Source organism: Morone saxatilis, unplaced genomic scaffold (genome assembly GCF_004916995.1).
Source record: "Morone saxatilis isolate NCDOM2014 unplaced genomic scaffold, NCSU_SB_2.0 Contig15, whole genome shotgun sequence".
Lineage (NCBI taxonomy): Eukaryota > Metazoa > Chordata > Actinopteri > Moronidae > Morone > Morone saxatilis.
In genome coordinates, this window is record NW_023339707.1 from 10,614,424 (window position 1) to 10,633,526 (window position 19,103).

The 19,103-nt window shown below is 39.9% G+C and overlaps 1 protein-coding gene across 2 annotated transcripts in view; it reads left to right on the top strand.

Moving 5' to 3' along the window:
* The window catches only part of pex14 (peroxisomal biogenesis factor 14), a 47,400-nt gene that overhangs the window by 607 nt on the left and 27,690 nt on the right, over positions 1-19,103 (top strand). For both annotated transcript variants that reach the window (XM_035656758.1, XM_035656757.1), the window contains exon 2: positions 521-571. In XM_035656758.1, the coding sequence (XP_035512651.1) occupies positions 521-571 (51 nt within the window). The remainder of the gene's footprint in view (positions 1-520; positions 572-19,103) is intronic.

Below are 19,103 nucleotides of genomic sequence, written 5' to 3' on the forward strand. Positions count from 1 at the left end.
GTTGGATGCTGTTCATTTCAGCACTCAACCCCGTGTTTGCCACGGCCCTTCATTTAATTAAAGGTGCATAGTTCACAACTGAATCGTTCAAAGGTAGACTTAACTAACATTCTTTATTGGTCATTAATATAAAGAAGCCAGAGATTAAGGCAACATGCAATGCAAATGGGTGATTCTACTCTATTCTCCCACTTCTATAACTAACTTGTATTTTAGGTGCATTCAGCAAATTACCTAGGAATTGTTAAATGACGGAGATGTTACCTGTCCACACTAGTTGGTAGGAGTTTGAGGCTTCAGATATATGATGTTAAAGATGTTAATGTTTTAAACTATTAAATTAGTCTTTAATTCAGTTCACTAACATTAATCTGTAAGACTGATACATAATAATGTATTTAGATAGGAGGATCTACTGACTTGCTCACTGTAAGGGCTGTGTGAACATTGCTGTATTAAACACACATAGCCTCTGCCCTCCACTAGATGGTACTCTAACACAAGTGTTTGTTTATCTCAGCCTGGCCTTCCACCTGGACATGATGCAGTGGCTCCCCCCAGAGAAGAACTGGTAAGGATGGAGCATTTAATACAAATGACTTGACTGATATGGACTAGAATAACAAAGGAATACAAGTATGTCTATTTGATGTAAGTGCATATCAAATGGATATTGCAGGTTAAATCAAATTCTAATTTAAATTCAATCTTTATTACATAATCATTTTCAGATATTGATACATTCTGAATGCCACGATTCTCAACCATGTAAGATCAGTGGCCCAGAGCGTCCTTTTTTTTTCACTTTCAGCTGATTTAACTTGTCCGTGTCTTTGCTGTGATTGTGCGCTACGCCGTGAAATCAGCTGTGTGGTTGCGGAACATTGAGTCTGTTTTTTCATGATCTGATGACTTAAAGAAGTTTGTTTTTCATCTTTTCATCAACAATCTCCTTTCCCCTGGCTAATCAGATGATATTACACATTCCCCAGTGAGATCAAGTGTTAAAGGCGTCCAATTAGCAGCCAGTCACTTAGGCACCACACTGATGTACTGTGATGTTTGGGGAGTAAAAAGGTCTGTTTTAGCAGTCACAATGGTTTCATGGTTGCTTTAATCATGTTTAGCATAACACGTGTGTCTTTGTGGTCCTTAGTTTAGTGCATTGTTTTTCAGTCGGGGTCACAAGTTGTTCCGGGAAGACTTTGAATTAGTTTTTAAAAAGTCAGTTGTCACCAATAGAAAAAAGAATATATTGTATAAACAAACTTTTGTCAGTTATAGACTGTGTTTTAGTCACATGAGATGCCTGCAATAATCCTTGTGCCCAAAAAAAGCAAAAGAAAGTTTCCTTATTCATTCTTAAAGTTATATATACTGTAAAAGAATATTTTGATGTCATAGCAACTGGTAATACTTCACTGTTGCATTATTGTAGTAGTTTTACATAATCAGTGATAGACATAATATGACATATAAATATTTTTGATTCCCCCTTTATTTCGGGATATCTAGAGTAAAGTAGCTGAGGAAAAATGGCTCTGAAAAATGTTGAAAACCAGTTTCTTTTTCAGGTAGCCTGCTATGCACTCTGCAGTCCCTCATAAGTTGTTCCAAGTGGCGAATACACGCAAAGCCAGCAACATTTAATGACAATAAACATAAGTTCTTTTTCAATAATGTGTGAAGGAAAGTGTTCATAAGGCGTGCTCGGCCCAAGTGATGACAATGATTATAGCCGGGACTGTCTCACTGCGAAGTGGGATGGAATACATCACAGGTACATTCCCTGTCCTTGTATGGACACAGCATCCAGTTTAGGGGAGCGCTGTATTGTTCAGCCTACATGTCTCAATGTCATTCACCACCATTCACTCTTCATCCTCCCCCCATCATCCCTTCATGCCAAGGCTAATTTAATCCTGGGGTTATTGATTGTGGGAGCATTCTCCCAGGCTTTCTTTCAATTTACTTCAATTTCATCATCCCAGTGCGCTTCAAGACTGCCTCCTCAAAAAGGGAAGAAATTCTTGTTATGAGGGTCCTGATTCGAGACTGGTTGACAAGTCTCCCCCACCACCACCACCCTCACTTCCAACCCCTTTTCTCCTTTCTCTTTTTGATGAGCTGCTCTTTCCCAGTTAAGTGGATTATTACAGTAGGGATAATTCTTGTCACATGGCATTATTTGGATGAGGTGAATAATTGAAATTTGTGTCTGAAAGGATTTTATCTGGATGAGAGGAAAGGGAGTGCTGGCAGGGTTGGTAGGGGAGAGAGAGAGAGAGCGCACACACGTTTGTATAACATTTATGTGCACATGTGCATGTCAGACAAGCCAGTGTGTCAGGCTGGGGACACCAGTCATGTTAACAGGTTCTGACTCACCTCGCCCAGATCAGCAGGCCCTGGCACACTGCACGGCGTGGGCTCTCCTTTGTGGCAAGAGGGCCCAGCTCAGGGGCCAGTGCCACATCCTCTGCCACCATCCAGACCAGAGGGGCAGGTCTGGACCTGCAGTTGGAGAGCGAGTGTGTGTGTGTGTGTGTGTGTGTGTGAGTGAAAGTGTGTGTTCCATAGTTGACTGGTATACCAGTCGCTGCCAGCCGCTGCTGTTGCCTCTGGCGCTGCTCTTTGCTCGCTCTCACCCCGGCTTGCTTCGACTCCGTCTCTAACCCCCACCCCCTCCCACCTTCCATTCATCGCTGCCATGGCCATTACCCACCCCTGCCAGCCACTCTTGCCGGTGTCTCCCTAGTCTTTGTGCTCTCTCCCTGCAGTGACGCTCACCCCCTCGTCTCCTCCAATCACTCTGCCCACATTGCCTTCAAATTCCCCCAAACACATCACAACAGTAATTACATGTGTACGAATCCCTTTGATCACATGAGAAGAGAACAGGGTCAGATGTGAAACCAGAAAATACATTGACATAATAGTGTAGGAGTATATTGTGATGTTGTTAAAGTAAAGTAATTAAAATCTTCTAATTTATTTCTATTATATTAAGTCTGTTTGGCCATCATATCCATATTACTTTTACTAAATATATAAATAAAGATATCAATTAATTAGAATAATATATAAATATATAGTACTAAATAATTTTCTCAGAAACTGTTAATCTATGAATTGTTTTGTCTATAAAATGTCAGACAGTATTGAAAAATGCCAAGTTAAAAGTCTTCAAATTTCTTGTTCTGAGTCAGTACAAAAACAGTCATATTAGTAGCATGAAAAAAAAGGTATAACCGCTGCCAATCAAATAGAAACTTTTTCGCCAAATACGATTCTAATTCCTTGGGGTATCTCTGGTAGAATTAGGTCTGTCCTTTTGGTCACACTGCGACGTCACAGGCCCCAAGTGAAAAAGCATGTATTTGTGTGTGAGGATGCAACATACATAGTGTTAACAGTGTGTGTGTATGTGTTTAGGTTTGGGGGTTTTAGTACATCAGAGGGAGGGTGGTAATGGGAGGGGGAAAAGAATTGTAAGAAGAACATCCCCGGTCTCACAGCAACTTCAAAAGCTCCCCTTCCCCAGGATATTAAGCGACTGTGATGAAAAATTTAGCAAGCGTTAAATAAGCCGCTTTGAAGTGATCTGTTTTGGCTCAGCAGTCTCCAAATTTCCGTAGCTGCTCTGCAATAGCCACCGTACTATAGAGGGGGGCAAGGAACAGTGTGTTAAGTGCAGGAGTTGTGGGAGACCTGGCAGGTTGGCAGAGGATGTGCCGACAGTAATCGGTCCAGCCAGCGACATGCAGGCACTACCGCTGCTACTGTCCCCTTCTGTCTTTCTCTGGCTCTCTTTCTCCTCATTTCACCTCTCCCTCCCTGACGGATCTTCTGCTGAGCCCCACAAGTCTCAGGCAGGCAGATGTTCCTCATATGTTAGCTCTAAAAAGCGATTTTTTTTCCTTCACTTATGCGTGGGTGTAACACAAACGTAACACAGTGGTGATAGCAGGAAGTCAGAGGTTACTCTCGGGTCTTGACTCAGTTACGTTTTTGTCATTAATGACTTTCTGCATGGGACGTGTGTTCGTGGAAAGATATGTCCTTTTTAACACCAATCTGGGCTCCGTGTGTGCGTGTTCTTCACTGGATTATATGACTTGTGCAGTTTTCATGAAAGTCACAGACTGCAATACATTTGAAGTGATTTGAACCTTTTTACATTTCCAGCACCATAAAGCAAAAATAACAAGAAGTTAATCTCTTATTTGATAATTCATATTTCAATTCATTTCACATTCATCACTTTTAAGACCATTATTTTAATTTTTGAGGACTCCAGGTTTCAACATGCTCCAAATTAATTATTGGGGCAGAATAAGAAATGGGAGCCAGTAATGAGTCTGGTATGGTAACTCCATTCTGTCAAGAAACTAGGCTACCATTTAGTTAGTCAAGGGAACCTTCTCTGAGATTTTCCTTTTTTCCTCTTTGCTCATTACTTTAATTGTAATTGTAATCCTTTATTGGAGCTGTCTGCAGTAAAGGAGAGTTATGGTCCGAGTGGGGGCGCGAGCCATAGAGATATTTCATGATTATTGGAGAAGACGGTCACTAGGTGGCAGCCACTAGTTCGGCCTCGCTGTAATTACTGGGTGGGAAGTGATGGGGAGAAACTGTGTGTGTGTGTGTGTGTGTGTGTGTCTGTGTGCATGCAAGGGTGTGCTAAGAGAGATTTCTCAGATTCTAACGCGCTCTTTGAAAGAGAAAAGTCGAATAAATCTGATCACCTGGCATGTCAGTCAATAGATTCAGTATCCTGTCAAATTGACTGTAAACATGCTACACACTCCACAGACGCACAGAACAAAGGCGTGTGTGGCCAGCATCTATCTTCATATTTTCATGTTTAATTTGAAATAAGTCAACTTATTTTGAATGTTATCCAAGTGCTGTTTTTCACAGCGTGAGCTAATGCAGAGTGATGTAGGCCTGTGGTGTTGTATTTAGATTCCTGTGCCCATAGGTTTACATGAGAAATCTGCACACCACAGATTGTTTCAGTGGTCGTGGTGAAGTTTTCTCTTTGAAAAGCATAAAAGCTCAATTTTCTGTTTCTCAGCACACCACTCATTGTGCATCATGCGCTGTTTGTTTCGGTGGTTAATGATACAGGAAGGGCCCTCCATTTTATTGTTGCTGTGTTGCACTTTTTCTCCTCCTCGCCCAACCCGGCAGCTAGCCTCCTTAGAGGACTCTGTATGAATTCTCACTGTCATGTCCAAGGACGAGTGGCGCAGGGTCAGCTAATTGCTTTTATGATTATGATTTCACGTCAGATTTATCGTGCATGCTCGGAGCACATCTTCCAGGTCCTGCCGACGTTGCTGGCTCAGATGGGGAAAATGAGTTTACAGCTTCTGGCTGTGACTTCTTGTTTAAGTGCAGGTCACACTTTTTGACTCATTAGAGTTGAACGCAGTGGGTGAATCACACACGCTTTTCCTGTAAAAGCCTCTGTTTTCTATGTCAGTAACTGTACTTGTTTTTCTCATATTTGGCCACAAAAGAGAATTTCTTTACTTTGTCTTCAACATGTGCAAAAGTTTGGAGGTCATGAGTGAGGAATGACACAGACAAGGATTTTTGGTTTTTCTGTCGTTTGAACTTTTTATGAGCCATAAATCTCTCATCTTCGTTTCTGTTAGCAGATGAAATCATTACGCTTATTCCCCTCATAGTATGCCAGAATTATCAGTTGACTTCTTTTTGATGTTGGTGACTTTTTTTTCTGATGGTTCCTCCCACCTCTTTGAAAATGATGAGCACAGATGAGTCCAACCCATTTTATAAATTTTATTTATTTTGTGGTTTTCTGCCTCATGTGCTGAGCCGGACCCGATCTGTGTTGCCAACCCCGACAATAGCGCTTTTATCTTGGATTTTGATGAGAGCGTTGAAAATCCTTTAATTCACTGTAAAGTTCATAGCGAATGAAGAAGAAGCTGCTGTCACTGTATGTCAATAATACACATATTTTATGTAGATAGAGTTTTATGTCGTGACCCATGGCTCTTGATTTGTTGCAGTAATTTGACCTCGCTCTGACCTTCCTGGCTGCGCCGCAGTGTGACTAGTGACAGATGCAGCCTGGGAATATGGTTTGGATAGTTTTCCAATGCTCTGAAGAATGTTAAAGCTAGTTTTACGCAAAGTTCATTTTGGAGACACATGTAAAGTCTGTGATTAAGCCGAATTCAATAAACTTTAATGAATACTTAGGACTTTATTTGGAGGGTTTTCGTCTCAGCAAGTATATTAATGTAAACAGCATGGTAACAGAGCTGTAATTTCCTATTCTCCCACAATTTAGTGAACTGTCATAATATGTTTACTTAAGAAATGATAGAAATACGACACCAGTTTAATTACAGCGTAGTCATTTTGCCTCAATATACTTGGGAAAGTGGCCTTATTGAGCTGAGCTTCCTTTATACTCTCTATTCTGCTTTGTAATTACTTCAGCTTGATTTATCGTCTTTTCTTTGTGTTTATGGTTGTAAACTGCTCGAGTGAGTAACTTGGTCTGAGAGTGGCTTGTCTCCTTGCAGCGAGGCTGGAAATCTCCCGATGAATCTGAGATGTCTCCGCTGTCAAGACTGCTCACATCGCTCTCAGCCTCCAATGTCACTTTCAAGGCATAATTACACAAGTTGTGTTGATTAGTATGAGAAGCAATTACGCTGGCTTTCCGCCGCAAATGGAGAATGTGATGGCTCTTGATTGACAGGAAGCATCCTGGCTTTAATAAGTAAATGACTATGGTAATTCAGGTACTGAGACCCTTTGATTTGTCAGCATCTTTCTCATTTTTGTGATGTCCTCTGATTTTAATGAACATGAATTTGATTGAATCCCCCTCCATTTCCCCCCTGTCCCAGCACCCGTCTGTCTGTCTCTCTCTGACCTCTCACAAGGGAGCCATATGTTTTCAGAGCTATCCCAAACTATCTTGCCTGCCGATGCTGAATTATTTCTCTCTGAATGAATTCAGTGTGTAAAAATAAAAAATAAGACAGAAATGAACAACTTGCAATATTGGCACAATATTCAAAATGCTTTTTAACACATCATGCTTTCACAAGTGTGGAAATCAGAGGAAAAATTATTTGTAATTGACACTTTGGGGAACATTTTTTTCTCTTTTTATCTGCCTTCCCAGTAAGTTATTAGCTGTTAATTTGTCGGCAAGCTCCCCTACAGCGCCAGATATTTGTTCAAATGCTGGGATCCCCTCAGTGCATTTGTAACTACACTTCTGAAAATGCTGCCCTGTCTAATTATGTAATATAATACTGCCTTTTAGGCAAGTTTCTTTTAATTGAATAATATTAGTTCTAGCTATGGGTAAGCTATTGGAGGAGCAATACTTAAAATAGCTCTCTATGCTGTATAAAATACACAGTAGTCTAATTTAAAATGCAGATAGGGTCTCTCTCATTTCTTCTTTATTTATTTCATCTTCAGATCTTATAGAGCTAAAGCTTTTACACTGTTATCTGTGTATTTTAGATATTTGAATTAGAGCCAAACATTTGAATGCTGCTAAAAATTTGATTGGCCCAACACTCAGTCTCATATTTCTTTCTTTGTTAACCACAGTTGGCCTAATCAAGTAATTCCCTGTTTGTCTTAGTAACCCCCTATAGAGTCATACATGCATAAATATAATAAAATAATTTGCTCTTGCACTCCCTAGCCCAGCTGTAATTTATATGGATTGAATGAGTGCTGCATTGTGGAAAAGCACGAGTGGACCAAATGCTCGTTTGTCACCTCTAATAAATGTTGGAATGTAAATTATGAAGTTATGCTTCAGATGTAAATGCACTTTATTCCAGTCCTTTAATGTAAACAGCCCACTCCAATACATTAAGAGGGGGGGGGATTTGACTTGGAATTTTGACTGTTTTCACAATCAATAATAAACACAAAAGAGCCTAGATGGGGAACATTATAACATATCTGAAGTCGGGTTCATAAATTATTGCATGAAAGCAGGCTTGTACACCAAAAATGTAAATACATTAATGTTATTAATAATGTAGTGACTAATAGTTCTATCAAGACTGTAATAGCAGTTTAATGGAATATGACAGCAAGAATGTATTACACTTCTTACATTTAGACGGGACCTCACATGACATTTATCAGGGATTTCTGAAACAATTTTTTTGATTATTTTGTTAAGTTAATTGCTTCTTTTCCCCCCAACGTCTTCTCTGGGAGAGGGGCAAAAAACTGGTAATGGATATTAATTAATATGTGTCAGTTTTCGGGGTTTGATTAAAAATAATGAAAGCAAAATGCTAATGGGATTTCAGAGTTTCTCTGTGTGTGGCACCCTGAGATTGTGGCTTTATCTGACGAATCCGAAAAAAATAGATAGTGGGCTATTCTCTAGACTAAAATGAAAGTGACAGAATACAGAAACAGATAAATTATCTTAAAACCTGCAAAAATAGAGCACTTAAGTGGAAATATTGCACTCTAATTAGCCTAACTTTAGATGTGTGATACAGAGGTACATTGACAGGAAACTGTAAAGTTTTCAGTGTGTTATAATGAAAAGTTGAGCCCGGCTTACAATTCATCTCCTCTTCTCGGAATGACATCCTCACCTGCAGCGGAGTTTTATTTCTGAACGAAACAAACACTTGAATCATTTCTGACAAGTTGCTGTCTTGGCAAGTAGTTTTTCGGGCTACTGTGATGTGTTTCTAATATATGGGTGTTTGCCAGAAAGAGGATGTATGGACTTGTTTTTTCAAAAAGGTTACAAAGCCTATACATGTTTTTAAGCGTTTTGTGGCCTTTCATTTAAATTAGACATACCTCATGCCTCTTTATAGTTGCACTACACCACACTGATTATAGCGGGACGTCTACACCTTTATCCATAGTCCACTACAGTCAGCATGGAGAAACCTGTGCCAATCTTTGTGTCTGTATGCAGTCTTCAGCAGAAAGAGGACTTATAAAAGCTATTATTAAGGTGGAGCAGAAGTGTAGACCAGCAGTGAAACAGAGGTTGGCACAGTAAAAAAGCAACCATAGCCACTGGCACAACTGACAATTATCCAACACCTGGACTGGCTCCCCTCCCTGGTATGTGCGTCAAGACTGTCGACTTCTTGTTAATGCAGTGATTAACAGGAAGATTGCATTTGTTTTCCTGTGCAGCTCTCTTGGCAGCCGTACTTTGCTTTCTCTTTGATTAAAATAGTAGATGGATGGATGCATTATGGCTCTGTCATGAACTTCAAAAGAAAGGGTGAGAATGAGATGATAGAAACGGAATAAACTGAAGAAAGGCCGAGGCTTTTCTGTCATTTCCAGATTGTGTTTACTATGGAATTTGAGATTTTAAGAGTGGTGTTGGTGGCTTGCAGTCCGGTGGAAAGAACCAACACTCTTTGGTTGTTCCCAGATATGACTGTGTATCAGATTTTTGTATGTCTCATATTTTTCCCTGCTATTTACTGTCACTGTGTGACTTTCCTCCTGTCAGTCCCTGCTCACGTCTACAGGACTACGTCATGGTTTCCCCTCTTCGACACTATGTGGAAAGTAGTTTTAGGTATCATGGGGAAGTGAAGGGGCTTCATCAAATAGCCTGTACTTTTGAAATGCAGAGAGTGGCATTGTCATGTGTTTTCTGTGTCAAGGTCGACAGAAAATGTCAGAACAGGTGCGCGTCTGCTGCTGAGCTGCTTGCCAACTCAGCCCCTTTGCTGTAACACGCCACCCCGTGTGACATTATAGTGGTTCACTGTGGGTTGTCTCCTCTCCTCTTTCTTGTGGACGAGCCGGGTAAAACATGTATTTTTCCCTGTCACCACGTGAGTTGATGCAGAGTTCAGATGGGTGTTGACGCTTAAACTTTGACCACTGCCTCTCATGTAGTCACAGAAAGTATGGGTGCGTTGCAGGAATGACGTGCAACATTCCTTTTTGATTACTGCTTTTTTTTTTTTTTTCTTTCAGTTTTGGTGTTTTGAGACATAATTTTGATGGAGAGGGAAGCCTGTTTCTTTAGATAATATATATTGCCTTCTTAGGAAGAATACATTCTTTAGAAACACTGAATAAAAAAAATTTTATCATCTGAGATCCAAAGATAGAACCGAAATGTAAGAACACTGTACGTTATTCAAGGCAGATGGATAAAGTAGTATTGGACAAAGTGTACTGATTTACAGCACTCTATCGACTCATATAGTTACTTTCAATTTGCATTTGGCAAACATGTTGCAAAACCAGAAATTTCTGTTTCTTTCTTTTCAGAAGAGGTGGATTATGTTTAGGTGTGGCATGTATAAACCAAATGTCACACATGCGTTTGTCACTTTATGACATTATAACCAGTGAAATCTCCAGCGTGTAGCCTCACTGGTTCAGAAAGGTTGAAACGAAGAATTATTATTCGATCTGACGAGCTGTCGTGTTTGTATCCTCTCTGGCATCGGGTTAAATGAGAAGAAAGAGAACTGCTACTTCTGTGACCCTGATGAGTGTTGTTTTCTGATGCTGTCAGCACCACACTCTTTTTATGCTTATCCTGCTCTCGAGGTTAAATTCTTACTGGCAGTTGGAAGCCTCCAGAAACGGAGAATTAGCCAACATTTTTCTTTGTCACTTAGTGTGATCAGGAACAGACTCTGCCCGCTCTCTTTCTCCAAAACCAAAACGAAGGTCTACTGCCTTAAGTTTCCTCCCTCATTTGATGGTGATTTCACTCTGACTTATCTGCCGCTGTAGATGTGTGGCCCATTGTCTTGGCAAGTGTGTCTAAATGTTTCTGACAGGTCTCAGGGAAAGACAGGCCGCAAGGGTAAACTGCCAGGCTTTTCCTCCCCCACTTTGACTCCACCCGTACCACCCCTGACCAGTAGATGGCGATGTTAATCTTCTCTGGCTCCGCTCCTTCCTCGATGCATCTCCCCTAACACCATCCTTCTCCTCTCCTTCTCTCTGTGGCACTCGCTGAGGAAAAGAGGGGTCTCACCCCGTGTGGAGGGTCATGCCACCAATTCCTGGCCCCCTTTGAAGACCATGAAATTGCTGATCCAAGACGCACCATTAGTGCATTCAGCCTATTGACTGGAGAAGGGTTGACGCGTGATTATAATGTCACTGGAATGTCACAATCTGTCTGGTTGTCTTTGTGAGCATACTCTCATCCGGTGGCACAGTGTACCCAAGAAGGAATAATTTGATCAATAAAAGGACACCTCTCTCTCTATTGTCGCTGGCTTCTCTATTCTAGTTTTATTAGTCAATTTGGCAGGCTGGCAGGACTGCACACAAAACTGATGCCAAGTCGCTGCATCCTCACCCCAGCTCTCTGCTTTATTTGCCTATCGCAGTGGTTCACTTGAAGTCGCTTAGCTGTGTATGTATTGCAGGGTGGGTGCTGGCTCAGTGAGAGGAGCAGTTTGGATCAACAGAGGAGGATAGGCTTGTCACTGTAAGTTGCTCGTGACGGAGGCGGCTCTTCTTGTGACACCACAACACAACTTCTGTGGTGTGTCGCTTGGACACAAGCTTCACGTTGTTTGCTGCTGGTGCCGCTTGCGTTTTGCCTCAATCAACTAATTGAATGTGAAAGGCTTGCGGGCCTTGGTGATATGAAGGACAACACACAGAGCAGTGGCAGTTTTAAGAAAAGCCGTTGTGTTTTGCTTATGTGACTGCAGCCGGTTGCGTCCCCCACTTCTGTTCACGGAAGAACTTTCAACTGATTCATGCAGATGAGTTTATTGATGCTTAAAACTTTTACTGATCTGAGTGCAGTTTTTGTTCAATTTTAATTTTTGTACACAATTATGTTTTAAGATCAGTGGACTTTAAGTGTGTAGTTTGTCATGTTTTTTGGGAAATTTCAAGCGAGCAACCAATTTTTTTTTTTCAGATTTTTTATTACTCTTTTAAAAAAACACTTCTCCTAATGTGTGCATAAGCAACTTTATAACCACATTTGTAGTACATACCATTGTGTTTGGTAATTGGGTTACTTATAATAAAAGGCAAATGGAGCTGATTACCACAAAATGCTGTCATTGACATTCAGCTTTCATTACAGGTTTTGTTCATTTCAAAAATGGTACAGAATTACTTTTTTGAATTAAAATAATCTAAATATGTAATTTTCAATGTTACGAAAAATTTAAGTGAGCAAGAAAAGGCCAGTGACCAAAGTCTATATAGTTTTATATTTTTGAAAATATATTCTTACATTCAATAACACATTTTTTGACAAAACTTTTCATTCGTAACACATTTCGAAACCAAATTATAACCACATTTTTTTAGCACATTCCACTGGTCTAAAGTCGCAATCGTGAGCAGTCTCACATGCGTCCCCATACTGAAAAGCACATGGAGCTGCTTGTCACAGAATGTCATCATTGACTGTAAAAGAAAGGGAAAAAAAGAAAAAGAAAAGCTTCGAATTACAGGAAAGAGGCACTGCATTAAAGAACAAAGGAGATCGATGGCAGTACATTAAATTTTATGCGAATGAAAAAAAAAATCAACTAATTAAAATTGATTACTCCTGCTTTGTAAATGTGTTTCTGAATTAAATTATTGTATGAAAACATTTTGACCAATCGAGGAGCTGAGGAAGTATCCATTACTGGATTGCAGCTGAGAAGGGGCTGGAATGTTTTGTGGTGGCTAAGTAGTTTGTTGTGCTCCACTGCAACTCCCCTCTTGCACCCCCACTGCTAAAGTGCCATGGGTTAATCTCTGATGACCCTCATCTCTCAGAGCAGCTCCAGACTCATGGTTTGGGCCTTTTACCTGAATTAAAAGGAATTTGTGGGCTATATAAGTATTTTTGTCCAAAGTGGGTGAAAGTGAGGTGTCACTGACGGAGTCGCTGCTCTTTAGTCATTGGGACTCTCGGGGCTCTCAGGGCCCCGCTGGGGACGTCCTTATCTAAACAGTCATCTGTCTCGCTAGTTAAGCAAGGGCAACCCCAGGCAGCAGAACTGACAGTTACACATTAAGAAATGTCAGACTTGGCTTTACACTGTATCTCTCAAGCTAGTTTTGAATAGGCTGGATGCTATATATTTCTCCCCAGGTTTAGATCTCACAAGAATAAAAGAAATGCGTCACTTTGTTGCTGCTTCATCTTATTTTTGAAACTCTGTACTGTTAGCATGAACCACTGTTCCCTCACGCTGCACCAAAGTGCTTTTGTTTTTTTAATCCTGTTTATCCAGATCTTAAGAGAGGGCTGAATAATTTTTTGAAACCAGAACCTGTAAAAACACATCACACTTGTCTCTATTTTTTATTTTCATCTCATAACTTAAATTTACAATATGAAGGAAGTGAAGCAATTGCATGACATCATCATGCAGACCCAGTACACTGAGCCATAAAATATGTGACCACAGTTTTGAAATATCATTTTACACCATAGTAAGAATTGCTTTCTGTTTCTCCAGAAGAGAATTGGGGGGGGCAAGTTTTCTTTGTCATTGATGGCCTTAGTGCAACTTTTAAGACTGTATTATCTGTCTTTATCTGTACTCTGCACAGTTTTTACAGTTTGATGATGTCCTCGCTGCATCAAACGTACTTTAGCCCCTTCTTACCGCTGAACCTACTCAACTTTTCCATGTTTGTGATGACAGAGCTCTGATAGGGAAATGCTACTGAATGGAAAGTTTGGTCTGTACATGCAGTGGTCTTGAAAAAAGCCTGATTTCCGTCCACCAACCCCCACCCCTTTACAAAAATTGCATAATGCGCTTTTGATGTCATGATTGTAGCCTTGCCCATGGCTCTAAAGCTGACACTGATACTGCGCTGTATGTTATTTTTAAACCTTTGCAAAGACACTGTCAATGAAGTTTTCCATGACCCTTTTTCATCTATTGAAATGTTGAGTCTGACCTTTAAATTTCAAAAGTTACGATCATTCGATAAACACTGACCACAGAGAGAGCATAAGACATAGAAACCAACCCACTGTATTTACTCTTTTACATACTGTACCATTTTAACAGATGGTTTAAACTAGCACATAGTTTTCCAGGAGAAGAAGAAGAAGAAGAAAAAAAGCCCACGTTTCACCTCTGTTCCTTTATCAGATTAAAGTAAAGTTTCGGTAGTGGTTTATTGTCTCACATTGTCGCTTCTCTGAAAAGTCGCCCAAAAGAGAAGACGGCAAGACATGAAAAAGTTATTTTCAAACAGTCATTGTCAGAGTGGCTCAGCTCGCCAGCAGGGCCATTGAAGGTCCTGCAGTGTCTGAGCCAGTGTGGATGTGGAGGTTAGCTCAATGATCTGGTCTGCTCCTCACTTCCTGATGTCTCTCAGGGTCAATAATTCCCTATTGCTCCTCCCATGAGACCCTGCTTCCTCCACTAAAGGTCACATTAAGGTGGGAAAGATGTCACGATTAGAAGGGCATTTAAAGCTGCTCTTTTAAAAAGATTAAAAAGCACTGTTGGCCACATCAAGCAGTCAGGCGACTAAAGGAAACACAATAATTGCATTAAAACTTTATTCCTTTCTGGCAGGGCTCTGGTATCAGAAAGGTATTGGGTTAAGTCATTTAAGACAGCCACCCCTGATAGCAAATCATCCATGAAAGCACCAAATTAATATAGAGCTTCATTTTTCGCCGTCTCTCACTTTCTCTCGCTTTTGGTCCTCCAAACGTGTGTTTGGGGGGGAAATTTGAGACTAGCCTAACACAATTTTTGTTCATGTCTATCAGACTGTTATTATATCAGGGGCACTTCTCCACAAATGTACAGGCCAGGGCAATTTGGAATGAATTGATTCACACTGAGACTGAATCCTATACTTGCTAATGATTTCCTTTTAGCCCCTCCATTGCACCCCTCCACCCAACTTCTAGTTCTATCATGCCCTCTGAATGTCTTCATTGTTGCAGACAAAAAGTGTACTTATACCTTTTTGAGGAATAAATGTCATGGATTAAGAAGTTGCTAAGTGCATGGGGCAATTTATTTTTCTTTAAAAAACTGATTCCGAAAAATGCTCATAGATAAACAACATGCAGTCAACCTTTTTAAGAAGGGAAATTCACCGTTGCAAACACTGCATTCTAACCTTATAACACCTTCAGTTTATAGTAGTTGTTAGTTTACTCGTGGTTTGGGTTGGCCCGAATAATTAAAACTGAAAACAAGAATCTTGAATCGTTTCTATTCATCTGTTGTGGTTCAAATGTTGTTCTCCAGTTTATTTTAAATGATGAAACTTACTGTAACTTCTAAAACTGAAACCAGTCAAGAGAAATGATTGTAGGACATACAATGCATTGCTGTTTCAGTATAGAAAGTCTGAATTTCCCAACTGCTCAAATCCTGAAACCCAATAATGCACAACTGCAAAATATCCATAGGTCTTACTGTATATAGTTAAGTGTTATTACTAGTTAGAGCAAAAATATACAACTGGTTACATGGGTTCCCTCAGGCGTCCAACCATGCGGTTCGAACATAATTGTATTTTGTCCTCATTTCTTACAATTCAAGGTATCACAATTGTAATTTTCTGACAAGTGCAGTGCAAAGTCTTGTCCAATTCAAACTCAATAACAATGCTGTAATCTTGTCCGTTCATCAACTTCACTCTCTTTAAGTGTGTTGGTTAATGTTATCTCTTCCTATGATTGAGTTTTTGCCTCTTTTTCGGCTTTACCTGACACTCTATTGGTTATCCAGTTTGTAAAGATTATTGCTCTTAACATGGAGCACTTTGGTGCATTAGCAGTCAAAGCTTTACTCAAGCGTTACAAAAAAGCCTGATTGTTTTTTTAACCAAAAATGTTAAACTAGTTTTTAAAAAGGAAGGACATTGACCTAATTTCTCTTTAAGTTATTTATACTGCCCAACCAAATGTGCCTTGTACTGTTATCCATCTTACCCCCCTAAAAGCTCAGTTGTGTGCTACCCAACACTATAACTGGGATGATCCATAAGTCAATAACAAGACAAGACTGAAACCTGTGCAATGTGGTTATAATTGATTCAGATGTCTGGGTGGAACTTGTGCAAAGCATCTATGTCATCTGCTAAGAAGTGCACTTTTCCTCTCCCTGAAGATCTACCACTACACTTTTAACCAAATGGACATTTGCCTCATTAGTGTGCCGCTGAGCTAGCTGCGGTCCTTTCTAAGATGTCATACTTATGCCTATTAACATTGACACAATTTTGTGTCAGTGTTGTGCTATTAAAATTTTAAGGCAATGTAAACAAGATTTGCTCATTCAGCATATCTTTCCTCTGGTTAGATCATTACCTCTCACGGGGCCTACATCACTCTGTTATTTACTGGAATAAATATTAGAATATTAGATTTTAGATTTTTGCATGGGTGTGTATGCAGTGAGGTCGGCCTGCATCTCATCGTGCAACTAATGTGGTATGTGTCGATGTGTTTTGTGTGTCCTTATTGAAAATCAATAAAAAACATTGTTTAAAAAAAAAAAAAACTATACTAATCGAAATGACTGATGATGATGAAGATGAAAAAGATGATGACGATGACGACAGCCACAATCAAGAAAAAATCGAAGGACGACGGGACCAAAACAAAATGGTGCTTTGAAATTAATTTGAATCTGCAAAGTTATTCAATAAATGGAATATGAAGTACAATGTAGTGGAGTTATTTTTTTAAATAAAGTCCAGGGTCGTCTGCATAAAAGTTTAACTTAAAAACACTATCAGATATCTGAAAAAAACTCATCTGCGCATCAGATCTGTTACAGCACAGACTGCAGGTAGATGAACACCTGTTTTAAAACTCTGCTCAGTGTTTCACAGTCTGATAAACTCAGATTTCATCTTGTGAAACAACACAGGAGCTATTTTCAGTCTGGACCTGTTTGAACCAGTTTATCTCCCGTTTTGCTTCAGTTCCTCTGCTCTCCTCGCTGCTGCTCCGGCATCGTGCAGGTACGCTCATGTTTCAGGAGGTTCATCTCAGTTCATACACATCACCAAAAGTGTCCTGAGATAACTTCTGTTATGGGTGCTACACAAATTCAATGATTTGAATCAATCATCATCAATGTTACTCAGTCACAGCTGAACAAACAAAGCTTCTGTCTTTAGGACATTAAACCCTCACTGTTTGTTTTGTCTCTCTGTGCCTTCCGGGTATGGAGGACCACGAGTGTCACAGCATTCGATTAATTGATAACCAACTGTACTATAACAATATGCATAAATACATGTGTAATAAATGTGATTCAATATTTTATAGTTTAATGGGAAATAAAAAGAGGAATTATAAAAAATTTACATTTCTATCAATAGTTCAAATTAGAAAGCAATTTACAAAAACAACATAATCTAGTTAGGAAGCTCAAAGTAAAACTTGGCTTTTATTTTAGAAATAAATTTTTACTTTTAATGGCAAGAAAATACTTTTTACGGCGCTTTGATTCAGAGAACTATACATCTCTTTGTTTCATTACAAAGTCCCTCATTCACCATCGCATTCTTCATGATTTTGTGAGTTGGACATCACTGACCACTTTTATGACACGCAGCAAAGGGCCACAGGTGGGATTCAAACTCTGGGTCGCTGCAGCAAGGGCTCAGCCTTGGTGACGCCCCAGCAGTGTGTTCAACGTCTATATTGTTATATTTCTGTTTTTATAGGATGACTAAAAGTTGTTGGCTCGCCACCTTCAGATTATTTCTGTCTGAAGAGTACTGTACGTGTTACTGTAATCACAATACTTTTAATGTAACTAATTACATTTTCAAATTTAATTACACAATTATAATCACTGACACTTAAATGAGCTTGTTACTGCAAGTAGTGACGACTGCAGACAAACGCAGCTCATCCCAGACAGCGCAGTCCATTCATCAATTATTATTGAATAACTAATGACTGTACAGTACTGAATCCTCCTGTCTCCCAAGGTTACTTTCACCAGTAACTAATTACTTATATCAGTAATTAATTTACCTTTTAAAGAAGTGTACCATCATAGATTCTGCTTATCTGTCCGATTCTTTGTCAGTTCCCTTATTGATTAATGATCAATTATCTGCGTGTAAACAGGAGGCCAACACAGATTTTTAGTAACAACTGTTGTATTTGAGTTTGAGTTTCTTCCTGAAACGTTTGGACCGATTCATCCTCCATCATGCCGTCTGGTTTCCAGCAACAGACAAGAGTTTAATGTCATTGTTATGTTAGACGGTCAGAAAAAGCTGCCGCCGTTGATAGAGGAATTGATAAGCTTGTATGACTCCAGTGGATCGGACAGTCTGGAACTGGTTCCCTGTTCCCAGTCACTGAGTGCTGGTTTTACAACAGGTCGGAGCAAGAACTTGTCCTGAAAACTACAACAAGAGCTGAGATAAGGAGATAAGTTTCTATTTCTGCTCTTTGCAGTCAAACATCAGATCAGATGGAGGATAAGAGAACAGACAGATGAGGGTGAAAGAAAAACAATCTGAGTTGATCCAGACTGTTCAGGACCTGGAACATTCCCAAGATTCAATCTGTTTTCACTTTTACAAACCTTTACATCTCGTACTGTCTGTGCTGTATGGTCCCGTATGGTCTGTTATACAGATAGAACATTGTTACCGGCTGTGGTAAGCAGCTAACAGAGCTAACTCTGGAAAAGCACCGTCTACTGACCATCCGTCAAAGCTCTATGGATGTATTGATTATTAAGACCTACGTTTCTAAACATCCAGGAGATGAAGCGGTGTAGTGGTGCGCGGGTTAGAGAGCAGATCCTCTCCGACCGACTCTCCAACCGGCTGTGAGATGAATGAGCTGCACTTGGCAGAGGACACTTAAAGGCCTGAAATCTCCAACAATAACAAACCGTCAGCCACACAGATGCATGCTGGGAGCAGCTGAGAGCCAAGGTGTCAGAATGATTCTGTCTTCCATCAGGAAATGTTTAAAAAACAGGAAATGAGAAACAGAAGAAATCTCTGTTTTCTTTCAGATCCTCCGCTGATTTAACCGACGCTGCCATCTTTCCTGAACCTTAAAACCAGATCATTATATTACTATGTATTGTATCTTTATGGATGATGTTGAT